Source organism: Uloborus diversus, chromosome 9 (genome assembly GCF_026930045.1).
Source record: "Uloborus diversus isolate 005 chromosome 9, Udiv.v.3.1, whole genome shotgun sequence".
NCBI classification, from domain to species: Eukaryota; Metazoa; Arthropoda; class Arachnida; order Araneae; family Uloboridae; genus Uloborus; species Uloborus diversus.
This window is the reverse complement of record NC_072739.1, coordinates 48,087,664-48,102,492: the sequence shown is the minus strand read 5'-3', so window position 1 is coordinate 48,102,492 and position 14,829 is coordinate 48,087,664. Positions and strand designations below refer to the sequence as shown.

The 14,829-nt window shown below is 38.2% G+C and overlaps 1 protein-coding gene across 1 annotated transcript; it reads left to right on the top strand.

Annotated features, from left to right (window-relative positions):
• The first annotated feature begins 2,332 nt into the window (after nt 1-2,332).
• On the top strand, nt 2,333-2,860 carry LOC129230194 (uncharacterized). The gene has a single exon (XM_054864594.1). The coding sequence runs from the start codon at nt 2,333-2,335 to the stop codon at nt 2,858-2,860; it is 528 nt and encodes a 175-aa protein (XP_054720569.1).
• The last annotated feature ends 11,969 nt before the right edge of the window (nt 2,861-14,829 follow it).

The following is a 14,829-nucleotide window of genomic DNA, read 5'->3' as shown; positions in this document are numbered from 1 at the left end:
TCCAGTTCTGCTGCCAATGTGTGCTAAGACATTCACAAATGGCGTTTTTAATATCCTCAAAAGGATCACTGTCATCGGTTTGGATACTTGCAGCTCTGGCAGCCAAGTGTTCAGCTTGGAACGCTAATGGTGAAGTGTCATTCTTAATTTGCATGCAAAGAAGAAATTCTGTTATCCTCTTGTGAAAATTATGAGTTATTGTCAGAAGCTGGGTATGAAGAACACAACGGGCCATTCCATGGGAAACTGTATTTTTGTCCCGCAAGTGACGCTTCATGTATTTCATACAAAATAAAAATTTAAAAGGATGATGAACAAAATTTTGTTGCGTAAGAAATCACAAACGCATGTGTGACGTTTTAAGCAAAAACTTTCTTCAAAAATTATTTCTTTTTTATGAAATATAGGAACCGTTACGGGCGGGATAAAATGACAATTTGCAATGGAATGGGCAAAAACGTGTTTTTTTTAATGGTTTAAACAATTATTTCTAATCTATTGAGATATGTTGCTTTTACATTGGAACCATAACTTTCAAAATCTGCAATTTGTTCCGTCATTGCTGTATTAATAGAGCAAAAATATTAGCTTATTTATAAGCAAGTTATCAGAGATCGACTTTGGATGTTCCGCACGTGACGCATGTAAATAAATTTTAAATACTTAATCGTTTCATAAAATATAACTGTGTCAGGAGTATCTTTGTATCGAATATAAAGATTAAAAAAATGCTTACCCCTGTTACATTAAGATATTAAGAGATATGACAGAATGGTAATGAAATTTAAGCACGTTTTTGTCCTGCACGTGAGGGTGGAATGGCCCCAACACTTTAAAAGTTGCAAGAACTGCTATATACTGAGGAACAGAAAACAGGTGAAATATGTTTGTTTGCAACGAGATAAATTAAGAATCTAATTTAAATCCAGGCTTTGGCAAAATTGACGAATTATTTTTTTTTAATAAATTCATTCTTATCTCCGAATATGGGACATTGCTTTTTCTCATCCTCATTTGAATGCATTTTATATAAAAAACAAAGTAAATGCTCATTAATGGATGTAGTGTGCTCTCACACTGGCAAAGTTACAGTTCATGGGTACCGTGAGGTGAAGATAGCAGTATATTTCTATAAAACATGTATTAATTTAGCTATTTGTAATTTTTATATTTGTCTTCTCCAACTGTTTCATAATAATAAGTAGAATCGATATGCAAAATTGCAGAGGAAATACCCCTCTGCATGAAGCAATCGAAATCTTTGTCGAATTAGCCAAAAGGCTGCTATATAGCGACGTACACCCCATGTTAGAAATGAAACAGGGGTCTCTTGTTCTTCGAGGATTGGTGTTGCTTCAAACTATTAACTTCATGAGTAAACTTAAAATTTTTCTTCTTAGGCATCTTCTGGAAGATGATTAGAAAATTGGCTTTCTGAAAGTTTCATTGATTATGATGGAATCGACTCCGAGGTTTAATTACGTTTTCCAACCTTACAAGCAAGTTAGTGTTTTGAAAAGCTCAGCAAAAACAATAGTTATGAATGTGTTTCATAAGTTACAAGAGTGGAATCCCAACGATACCGTTCGTGATGTTTTGAATAAAACTTCGGACTTAACAGGAGTTTCAAGTCACAACATCTTACGAATGCGAAAAGAGTTTAACATCAACGGTTCTTTTTCTACACCTGGGGAAAAAAGGCCTGCAAGAAAAGGCAAAGCAACGCGTCTTCAGAAGTTTGATTACTTTGTTCTGTCTGCAATTCGGAGGAAAGTTCACTTATTTTTCAAAAGAAATGAAATTCCAACAGCGGCAAACGTCATGAAGATTGTTAACGAAGATGCTGACCTTCCAAATTTGACGCTCGACAAGACAAGGAGGTTAATGCACTTACGATTTGTCTATAAGAAGAGATCGAGGAATTCCATGCTCATTGAAAGGGAAGATATCCAAGTGTGGAGACGCAAGTATTTACGACAAATTCGTCACTACCGAAATGAAGGCAGGACCATTTATTATACTGATGAAACCTGGGTGAATTTTGATAACACAAAACAAACAGTGTGGCAGGACACTTTCATCAAGAGGCCAAAAAAGGCATTTCTGTCTGGCCTCTCAACTGGATTGAAAGCCCCAACAGGAAAGGGATCCAGACTTATCATCACTCATGCTAGAAGTAAGAAAGGGTACGTGAAAGAAGCAGAGGACATATTTAGGGCAAAAAAAAAAAAAAAGCAAAAGGGATTACCACGAGAAAATGAATGGAGACTACTATGAAAAATGGTTTAAAAATAAATTGCTGCCTCATCTAAACCCCAACAGTGTTATAGTAATGGACAATGCTTCCTACCATAGCGTTTATGTGGAAACCATCCCTAATACCTCCACCAAAAAAGATGATATTAGGCGTAGGCTAACATCTAAAAATATCGCCTGGAACTCGGACATGCTTAAAGATGAACTTTTAAATCTAGTATCCAATGCCCGTAGCATGTATGAAGAATACCGAGTAGATAAGTTACCGGCACTTCATGGACACACGGTTTTGAGAATGTCGCCTTACCACTGTGAACTAAATCCTATTGAAAATATATGGAGTGTAGTGAAAGGTAAGGTGGCAGCAGAAAATAAGACATTTAAAGAAAAAATGGAAGAACTCACAAAAAAGGAATCCATTAAAAATGTCTCTGCTGAAACCTGGAAGAACTGTGTTAGCCACATTATAAAGGAAGAGCTAATGTGGGAGCTTGATGGAATGAGTGGCTCTACAGTTGAGAACTTTATAATAAATTTTGATCTCGAATCAACTGACACTGCTTCAGAAGATATGTCCAGTGTTGAGGAAGTTATGTCATTATAAATATGTAACTTTCTCAATATTTGGAAATGGGTAAATCCAATGATGAAAATAAAAATATAGAAAATGTTCACATGCAAAATAAAATACTATAAAATAGCAAACACTTTTCACATTAAAAAAATATATGTATTCTGTAAAATAGTAGACAATTTTCCCATTGAAGTGTAGTTTGAAAAAAATATGTTTGCTTTTATTTTTAATAAGTCAGTTAAATCTAATGATGAAATATTAAGAAATTATTCAGATGGTGATATTTTCGCCACAAATCCTTTTCTCTAACGTTACCCTGATTCATTGCAGATTCAATTGCATTATGCAAGAAATATGAACCCGCTTGGATCAAAAATAACTCATGAACTTGTAGCCTTTTACATCCCGATTTTAAATGTAACATAAAAGTTTAATTCCAATTTAAGAAATATCCACTAACTACCCCTCTGTCTCTCATCAGATTTAAGGAATTTGGATTTTCTTCAGTTTTAAAGCCATTCATGGATGATATTAAAATTGTTGGTTGGTTGGTTTATTTATTTTCAATGGCGCAAGAGCCCTAAGGGCTATACTACGCAAAACGATTATTTAGTTTAAATTGTTTACATAAATATTAAGTCAGTATATGACAAAAGTAAACGTGACTAAAATCCTAGAATCTGAATGATAAGCAATGCGCCATCAATATGTTCAAAAAAAATTAAACAATCATGCCACTGAAAACTTTTGCTTCGATGCTATGCACGATTCGCTTGAAAGTGTTGCTCAATTGGAATTAAAGAAGAAACTTAATCAAATTTTATTTGTTGATTCCGTTAATTCATTAAATATGCATTTATTAAAGAAACGAATTCATGCTTTCAAACATGGCCTTGACGAGAGAAAAAACAAATCACTAAATGTAACTAAATCTTCCACTTATAATATAAAAGACCACACTTAAAAGCAAATAAACAGCGCCTCATAAGAGCAATTCCTTTCATCATTTTCGACAAAATTAAGACTAACAGGTTCTTTTGGTAAGAATGGAAAAAGTTGCACCTGCTGTTACTCAAGGTATCGCCTGTTATCTTGATGAGCTTGTTATAGAATATCATGAAAAATTCAAAGAACTATTTCCTTCTATAAATATAACCAATAAACACTATCACATGTTGCATTATGCCGACTGAATGACTAAGTTTGGACTATTAATTCATATGTGGTTGGTTGGTTGGTTGGTTTGATTTTTATGGCGCAAGAGCCCTTGAGGGCTATACTGCGCCAAACGATATTTTATTATAAGCTATTTATTTTTCATAAAAGAATAAGGTAAATAAAAGCAAATTTTGAAGAAGAAAGCATAAAACTTCAAGTGCTAGTGTTAAAAAGTGTAACCGATAAAAACATTTAAACGATTTGAAGATAAATACAAAAAGGGCAAAACATATCTTGAAAAACAAAGGAAGGACGAAATCACATAATGTCGAGACAAACACTAAATTAAAAAGGAGAATCCAATCTCCTGGAGGAAGGAGTACAAATTGCGATGGGGCGGCTCCCCCAGCAACTCCTTCAAAGATGGGTTAAAATTATTAAAATATTTATAACGAATTAGATTAAAATTTGGGCAGTTGCATAAAATGTGCAACACTGTCTGATTTACATCACATGTAATGCATGTTGGAGCTGGTTCATGACATAAGAGATATTTATGAGTAAATCTGGTATGTCCAATGCGAAGTCGAGTTATTAAGACTTGTTCTTTCCTGGTGATATTTAATGATTTGAAACCTCTAGTGGAGGGCTGGATCGAATGCAATTTATTTTGGATTTGTGAATTCCACGTCCCCTGCCAATACGTGTTGAGGCTTACACCGATGGCGTTTTTGATATCATCGAAAGGGACACTATTATCGACCAGGATACTTGCAGCTCTGGCAGCTGAGTCGGCTGCCTCATTGCCTGCAATGCCCACATGACCAGGAATCCAACAAAAGAGAACACAAAAATTATTTTGCATAAGGTTTTTGTATAAAAGATATGACTGGATGACTATAGGATGACTGTTATTATTGCAATGAGTGATGGCTTCCACTGAACTCTTTGAGTCAGTGAATATCACCCACTTTCTATGAACAGATTGGGCTATTGATTCTAGAGATGAAAATATAGCTTTTATTTCTGCAGTAAATACCGAGCAAGATGTGTTTAATTTTTCTGCCGTAACTTGATCATTAATTATTGTGGAAAATCCGACGTGATCGTTTGCTTTTGATCCGTCAGTGAAAATGTGTTTATATCCAGAGTATTTGCTTTTGATCTCATGAAAGACTTGTTGATAAACTGTATTAGCGGTAGTTTGTTTTGGGAATTTTGAGAAATCATTGATTATAGAAGGTATGACTTCGCACCATGGTTCAATTAGTTTTATTGTGTTAACGGTTTTGAAATCTGATAGCTGCAGGTCTGAGAGTACCAGACGCATTCGGATCCCAAATGTTGGGGTCATCGAAGGCCGGTGTAGAAATAAAGCAACATTAGATGGATTAAAAATGTGGAGATGTAGTGGGTGATTGGTGCAGGGTTTTGTTTTGAAGTAAAAATTTAAAGAAAGTTTGAGGCGTCTATTGTTTAGAGATTGTTCGTGTGCAAGGATATAAAGACTGTTGATAGGCGAAGTTCGAAATGCTCCTGTGCAGATGCGCAGTGCCTGATTATGTATTGGATCCAGACTTTTCAGATAGGTTTTTGCAGCAGAGCCATAAATTTGACATCCATAACCAAGTTTTGAGCGTATCAGAGCCCTGTATATTCTTAACAGAGACTCTGTATCAGCACCCCAAGAAGTGTTCGCTAAGACTTTAAGGATATTTAATTTTAATGAACATTTCTTTTTTAAATCTTGTATATGCGGTATAAATTTTAGTTTATTATCAAATGTGAGACCAAGGAATTTTCCTTGATCTTTTACAGCTATTGGTTGATTATTGAGGAGAAGATTTGGATCAGGGTGAAGTCCTCTTTTACGGCAGAAGTGGATACAGAATGTTTTTTGAGCAGAGAAAGTGAAGCCATTTTCTTCCGCCCATTGGGTTACTTTATTGATTGCAATTTGAAGTTGTCTTTCAATGATACTCATGTTTGTTGATGAGAAAGAAATTTGAAAATCATCCACAAATATGGTACCTTTTACAGCGGGAGGCAATTGGTCAATTAAGCTATTGATTGCTATAATGAATAGAGTTACGCTTAGTACACTTCCCTGGGGTACTCCTTCTTCTTGAATGAAGGTATCCGATAGAACAGACTTGACGCGTACACGAAAAGAACGATGTTTCAGAAAATTGGAGAGAAAGATGGGTAAATTACCTCGCAACCCATACTCATGAAGGGTTTTGAGGATCCCATACCTCCAGGTACGGTCGTATGCTTTTTCAATATCGAAAAATACGCTGACAAGATGTTTTCGTTTGAGAAATGCTTCTCTTACTGATGTTTCGAGAAGCATTAGATTGTCTATTGTGCATCTGCCACGCCTAAACCCACTTTGATATGAGGATATGAGATGGTGTGACTCCAGAATGTGCATCAGTCTGGCGTTTACCATCCGTTCCATGACTTTACATAGGCAACTAGTGAGAGCTATAGGTCTATAGCTCTCAGGTTTATCAGATTGTTTATTTGGTTTAAGGATAGGGATAACTATTGCTTCACTCCAGGATTTTGGGAATCTATGTTCAGAATAAATTCTGTTAAAAAGCTGCAGAATATTTTCTAATGAAGACCTGCTTAGATTTTTTAACATGCTATTTTGAATTTGATCTGGACCTGGTGATGTGTTTTTTGATTTTTTTAAGGCAGTATTTAGTTCATGAAGGGTGAATTTTGTGTTGTATTGGTTAAAAATGTTTGAATTAAAATCTAGAACTTTTTGTTCTTTGCGTGATTTGATGGTTAAAAATTTTGAGCAATAGTTATTTGCACTGGAGACTTCTGTCAAATAAGTCCCCATGCAGTCAGCCACCTCTTTGTAATCGGATAAAATACGACCATTATTCTCCAGAATGGGTGCACAAGATGTATTGTAGTTGCCAACGATTTTTTTTATTTTACCCCATACAGTCTTGGATGGGGTGGACGTCGTGATTGTGCTGACGTAGGCCTGCCACGAGTCCCGCTGGCTCTTCCGTCGAATCCTTCGAGCTTCAGCACGAGCTCGTTTAAGTGCCACGAGATTTTGTGTGGTTGGATAACGACGAAACGTGTTCCATGCCTTTTTTTGTTTCTTATGGGCCTCCTGACAATCAAGGTTCCACCAAGGCTTAGGATACTTGATCCTGCCTTTAGTGGTTTTTGGTATAGCAGCGTTAGCTGCGTTTAAGATGATGTCGGTTACTCGCTTTACCGCTACATCGATATCAATATCAGTCACGTCTTCTGATTTAATTTCTGCCAACTGGGTAAATGCTGCCCAATCAGCTCGATCAATGCGAAGTCGAGCTTGCTGATGCTGCTGATGGCCGCAGCGTCCTGTAGAGGTTATCCTGATTGGAAAGTGGCCACTGGAGTAGAGTCCACCCTCCACCTGAAAATCCCAACGTGGCAGAAAAGAAGGTGAGCATATTACGAGATCGATGGCATGGTAAGATTGGGTAGAAAGATGAAAATAAGTGTTTTCACCGTTATTAAGGATGCAGAGATCATTGTCTTCAATAAAATTTTCTATTGTTAAACCTCTACTGTTGAAGTCTGGACTCCCCCAGAGAGGATTATGGCCATTGAAATCCCCCAAGATGACAAATGGAGGAGGAAGTTGATCAACCAGTGTCTGCAACTCCACGCTTCTTAAGTCATAGGAAGGTGGGATATATACAGAACAAACTGTGAACAGCGAGTGAAGGTGAACGCGCGCAGCTACTGCTTGCAGGGATGTGTTGATATTGAGCTGGCTAGATGCATAATCATTGTTGATTAGCAATGCCACTCCTCCACAACGACGGTCTCCTGACAAGCAGTCCTTGCGGTACATGTCAAAACCTTTCAACCTCGGTCTATCAGCAGGGGACAGAAATGTTTCTTGCAGACAAAATATGGCCGGTTGGTAATATTCGACAAGATCCTTGATGTCCATGACATTATGCGAGTAACTCTGACAATTCCAAGAAAGAATGCTCAGGGCCATAGAGAAAAGAGGAAGGAGAAACGGCCGAAAGAAGAGGGAGCAGCTCATGAAGGAGGATGGTCCGTCCATCCTTCATCGTCGGATGGCGGAAGGTCTTCGAATTCGACATCCTCGTCCTCCTCTTGGGGAGAAGGTTGTTGAAGTTTTTCAATTTGGGACTTTGTTAATTTTACTTTCTTGCTAGAAAGTAAAAAGTCCTCTTTTTTAAAATTATAAAATTTTGGGGGCCTCTGTTTAGAGACTACCCCAATTTTTGCGCGCGTTTGGATAATTTTCTTTTTTTCCACAGTTTTGTTTTGTTTTTGATCAGTTGGTTTTTTTAAAATTATTGTAGATGGGTAACTTGAACTCGGGATTTGTGTACTTAATATTTTAGTTTCGTTACTATTTTTTTGTGGAGGCTTAGGGGTATTGAGTTGTTTATTTTTTGATTTAGGAGAGTTAGTTGATTTAGTGCTGGTTATTGTATTAATAATTTGAGGATCTGTTTGTGTGCTGGTAGAATTGAATACTTTTCTAACTGCTGCAGCATATGAAAGTCCGGCTGAAGGCGTACGAGACTGAACAATTTTTCTGGCATCTGGATATGATATGTTCTGAGTGGTTTTGATTACTTGTATTTCCTTTTCGGAGAGCCAGTTTGGACATTTTCTAGAGTAGGACGGGTGATCTCCTTTGCAGTTGACACATTTATATTCCTTTTTGCATTCATTGCTGTCGTGGCCGGGCTCAGCGCACCTGGCACAAGTTTCTGCACTACGGCATGACAGTCTGGAATGCCCAAAGCGCTGGCACTTAAAGCACCGTAGCGGGTTAGGAATATATGGTCTAACAGGGCAGGAGAGATAACCAGCTTTGACACGTGAAGGGAGGATAGGCGTACTAAAAGTCAGAATAATATGTTTAGTATTCTGCATTTCGCCATTGCGTTTAATAGTGATCCTCTTCACTCCACTTACGTGTTGGTCTTTCATTTCTTCTAGAATTTCCTTCTCTGATGTAAATAGAAGGTCTGGCTCTGAAATAACTCCCCGAGAAAAGTTAAGAGTTGAGTGAGCTGTAACTGTACATAGATATGAGCCTAGTTGTTTGATAGCTAGAATAGGTTGAACTTGTTTAGGATGTTTGATTTCAACTAATAGTTCGCCAGTGCGTAGCTTTTTTACTGATTGGAACTCGCCGATAAGATTTATTAATGCCTTGTTAATTAAGAATGGGGATACAGCGGTGAATGTTAGATTTTCGTTCCTTTTGATAATAAAGAATTTTGCAGATGTAAGCAATTCAGTCTGACGCTCCCCACAAGGGGGAGAAGTGTTCTTTGTGTTTATATCCATAAAAAACCAGAGAACTAGGGGGAAAAGTGGGGTCTAGCCCCTGTGTAGCCCCCCTACACAGAGGTAAGGCTGCGTACGACAGGGTTCGCCTGCTATCCCTGAAGCCTCCCGTTTGAGGCACCGACTACCCCCGGTACCACGCAGCCATAGGCACGGTTGACACACCTTGGCTTAGGGGTTTTCGTCCGCATTTGGTAAGTGTGATGAGGGAAGGAAGGGAAAAAAATCCCCTCCCGCCGATATTCTGTTTGAGCAACTGGGGGTTCACTACTCCTCCCAAGAGCTCGCCCCGAACTCACCACACCGCAAGCCCCCCCACCACGACAAGGTAAACGGACACGGGGGGGAATTCATATGTGGCGCATGCGGTATGAAAAAAACACACCTACTGTAAAAAGCGCGCTAGTATGAATTGCAATTTTAAAAGCATTTCTAAGAGTATGGCAACTATCCATTACTTTTCAGTGTTCAGCTTGGTTGGTTGTTGGTTTATTTAATTTTAATGGCACAAGAGCCCTTGAGGGCTATACTGCGCCAAACGTTTTATTTATTTAATATTATGTATATGAAGTCATGACATTGTAAAAGTAAACTTGTTTTGAGGTAAAAGGTATAAAACTTCACTACTTCAAAATAAGTAGTGAAGAACATGTAAATATTAGAAGCATTTAAATGGATAAAACAATAGGTTGACAATAACCTTGCTTAACAAGAGAAAGGACAAAATCACATTTTGACGGCACAAACACTAAATTAAAAAGGAGAAACCTATCTCCTGGAGGAAGGAGAACAAATTGCGATGGGGTGGGTCCCCCAGCAACTCCTTCAAAGGTGGATTTAAAAAATTAAAATATTTAAAACGAATTTAGTTAAAATTTGGGCAGTTACTTAAAATGTGCAACACTGTCTGATTTACATTACATGTAATGCATGTTGGAACTGGTTCACGACATAAGAGGTACTTATGGGTGAATCTGGTATGACTGATGTGTAGTCGAGTTAATAAAACTTGGTTTGGTTTGGTTTACTTATTTTTAATGGCGCAAGAGCCCTTGAGGGCTATACTGCGCCAAACGATTTTTTAGTTTAAAATTTACACATAAATAAAAAATCAGGGTATGATAAAAGTAAAAATGTTTTGGAGAGAAAGGTATAGACAACAGTAGTTTAAAACAAGTGATAAAAAACCTGTAAACATTAAAAAATTTATTAAAGGGTTTGAAACAATAGGTTGTCAAAAAACCTTCAGTAACAAGAAAAACGGATAAAATTACATTTTGACGACACGACCACTAAATTAAAAAGGAGAAGCCAATCTCCCGGAGGAAGGAGTATATATTGGGATGGGGTGGGTCCCCCAGTAACTCTTTCAGAGATGGATTAAAATTATTAAAATATTTAAAACGTATTTGGTTAAAATTTGGGCAGTTGCATAAGATATGCAACACTGTCTGGTTGACTTTACATCTAATACAAATTGGAGCTGGTTCACGGCATAAGAGGTATTTATGGGTGAACCTGGTATGGCCGATGCGAAGACGAGTTAACGAAACTTGTTCTCTCCTGGAAAGTTGTAATGATTTGAAACCTTTAGTCGATGGCTGGATCGAATGTAATTTGTTTTGTGTTTCGAGATTCCAGGTCCGTTGCCAATGCGTGTTAAGACATTCAGATATTGCGTTTTTAATATCAACTAAAGGGACACTGTCATCAACTAGGATATTTGCGTCTTTGGCAGCTGAATCAGCGGCTTCATTGCCGGCAATGCCTACGTGACCAGGGATCCAGCAAAAGAGTACATGAAAATTATTTTGTGTAAGACTTTGGTATAAATGATAAGACTGAATGACTATGGGATGGCTGTTATTGTTGCAGTGGGTGATTGCTTCCACTGAACTCTTTGAGTCAGTGTATATCACCCACTTTTTGTGAGCGGAATGGGTTATTGATTGTACAGATATCAATATGGCTTTTATTTCTGCTGTAAAAACAGAGCAAGATGGGTGTGATTGTTCAGCGGTAACTTGACCATTTATTATTGCAGCAAAGCCGACGTGATCGTTTGCTTTTGATCCGTCAGTGAAAATGTCATGATAATCAGAGTATTTGCATTTTGTATCATAAAATATTTGTTGGTAGGCTGTATTGGAGGTAGTCTCTTTAGAGAATTTAGCGAGGTCATTGATGGTAGATGGAACTGCTTCACACCATGGTTCAATCAGTTTTATTGTATTGAGAGTATTAAAATCTGACAGTTGCAAATCTGAAAGCACCCGGCGCATTCGGATCCCGAATGTTGGGGTTGCAGAAGGACGGTGAAGAAATAAGATAACATTAGATGGATTAAAAATATGAAGGTGTAAAGGGTGATCAGTATAAGGTTTTATTTTGAAATAGAAGTTCAATGAAAGTTTGAGGCGTCTATTGTTTAAAGATTGTTCGTGAGCAAGAATATAAAGACTGTTAATAGGTGAGGTTCGGAAAGCTCCTGTGCAGATGCGCAGTGCCTGATTGTGGATTGGATCTAGAACTTTCAGATAGCTTTTTGCCGTGGAGCCATAAATTTGGCATCCATAATCAAGTTTTGAGCGTATTAGAGCCCTGTAGATTCTTAAGAGAGACTCTGTATCAGCACCCCAGGAAGTGTTCGATAAGACTTTAAGGATATTTAATTTTAGTAAACATTTCTTTTTTAACTCTTGTATATGCGGTATAAATTTGAGTTTGTTATCAAGTGTAAGACCGAGGAATTTTCCTTGATCTTTTACAGCTATTGGTTGATTGTTAAGGAGAAGTGTTGGATCAGGATAAAGACCTCTTTTACGGCAGAAGTGGATACAGAAAGTTTTTTGAACAGAGAAAGTAAAGCCATTTTCCTCCGCCCATTGTGTTACTTTGTTAATAGCCATTTGAAGTTGTCTTTCAATGATACTCATGCTCGATGAAGAGAAAGAAATTTGAAAGTCATCAACGAACATGGTACCCTTGACAGCGGGAGGCAGTTGTTCGATTAAGTTGTTGATTGCTATTATAAAAAGAGTTACGCTTAGTACACTTCCCTGGGGAACTCCTTCTTCTTGAATGAAGGCATCTGACAAGACAGACTTGACACGTACGCGAAAAGTTCGATCTCTAAGAAAATTAGAGAGAAAGATGGGTAGATTACCTCGTAACCCATACTCGTGCAGGGTTTTAAGGATCCCATATCTCCAAGTACGGTCATATGCTTTTTCAATGTCAAAAAATACGCTCACGAGATGTTTTCGTTTGAGAAATGCTTCTCTTATTGATGTTTCGAGAAGCAATAGGTTGTCTATTGTGCATCTACCACGCCTGAATCCACTTTGATATGGAGATAGCAGATGATGCGACTCCAAAATGTATATCAGCCTGGAGTTGACCATCCGTTCCATTATTTTACATAGGCAGCTAGTGAGAGCTATAGGTCTATAGCTCTCAGGTTTTTCAGATGGTTTATTGGGCTTAAGGATAGGAATTACTGTTGCTTGACACCAGGATTTTGGGAATCTGTGTTCCGAATAAATTCTATTGAAAAGATGCAGAATATGTTCTAAAGAGGACCTGCTTAGATGTTTTAACATACTATTGTGAATTTCATCTGGACCTGGGGATGTGTTTTTTGATTTTTGTAAGGCAGCATTCAGTTCTTGAAGGGTGAATTTTGTGTTGTATTGATTAAAAATGTTTGAATAAAAATCTAGAACTTTTTGTTCTTTGCGTGATTTGATGGTTAAAAATTTTGAGCAATAGTTATTTGCACTGGAGACTTCTGCCAAATAAGTCCCCATGCAGTCAGCCACCTCTTTGTGATCGGATAAAATACGACCGTTATTCTTCAGAATGGGTGCACAAGATATATTATAGTTGCCAACGATTTTTTTTATTTTACCCCATACGGTCTTTGATGGGGTGGACGTCGTGATTGTGCTGACATAGGTCTGCCACGAGTCCCGCTGGCTCTTCCGTCGAATCCTTCGAGCTTCAGCACGAGCTCGTTTAAGTGCCACGAGATTTTGTGTGGTTGGATAACGACGAAACGCATTCCATGCCTTTTTTTGCTTCTTATGAGCCTCCTGACAATAGAGGTTCCACCAAGGCTTAGGAAACTTGATCCTGCCTTTAGTGGTTTTTGGTATGGCAGCGTTAGCTGCGTTTAGGATAATGTCGGTTACTCGCTTTACCGCTACATCGATATCAATATCAGTTACGTCTTCTGATTTAATTTCTGCCAACTGGGTAAATGCTGCCCAATCAGCTCGATCAATGCGAAGTCGAGCTTGCTGATGCTGCTGATGGCCGCAGCGTCCAGTAGAGGTTATCCTGATCGGAAAGTGGCCACTGGAGTAGAGACCACCCTCCACCTGAAAATCCCAACGTGGCAGAAAAGAAGGTGAGCATATTACGAGATCGATGGCATGGCAAGATTGGGTAGAAAGATGAAAATAAGTGTTTTCACCGTTATTAAGGATGCAAAGATCATTGTCTTCAATAAAATTTTCTATTGTTAAACCTCTACTGTTGTTAAACCTCTACTGTTGGAGTCTGGACTCCCCCAGAGAGGATTATGGCCATTAAAATCCCCCAAGAGGATAAATGGGGGAGGAAGTTGATCTACAAGTGTTTGCAATTCCACGCCTCTCAAATCGTAAGAAGGTGGAATATATACAGAACAGATTGTAAACAGCGAGTGAAGGTGAACGCGCGCAGCTACTGCTTGCAGGGATGTGTTGATATTGAGCTGGCTTGATGCATAATCATTAGCGATTAGCAATGCCACTCCTCCACAACGACGGTCACCTGACAAGCAGTCCTTGCGGTATATGTCAAAACCTTTCAACCTCGGTCTATCAGCAGGGGACAGAAATGTTTCTTGCAGACAAAATATGGCCAGTTGGTGGTATTCGACAAGATCCTTGATGTCTGTGACATTATGCGAGTAACTCTGACAGTTCCAAGAGAGAATATTCAGGGCCATGAAGAAGAAAGAGAAAGAAAAACGGCCAAAGAGAGAGAAGCACATCAAGAGGCAGGAAGATCCTCCACCCAATCTTCATCATCGGTTGGGGGAGTTTCTTCAAACTCAATGTCCTCTACTTCTTCGTCAGAGGGAAGAGGAGGAGATTTTGTTAGTTTAACCTTCTTGCTGGTAAGCAAGAAGTCCTCCTTTTTAAAATTGTAATGTTTTGGGGGTCTCTGTTTGGAGGATACCCCAAGTTTTGCGCGTGCGAGAATTTTCTTTTTTTCGACTGTTTTCTTAGATGGTTCAACAGCAGTGTTATTTATATTTGCATTGGTGGATTTTTTGGTTTGTGTTTTACTTACATTGGTTTTACTGCTAGAGGAAGAGGTTTGTTTATTTGTCTGTGTTGTGGAGTTTAGCGAAGTGTTATTATTAACAGTTTGTGTTTCTGTCTGAGTGCTTGCTGATTTTAAGATCTTTTTTACTGCTGCAGAGT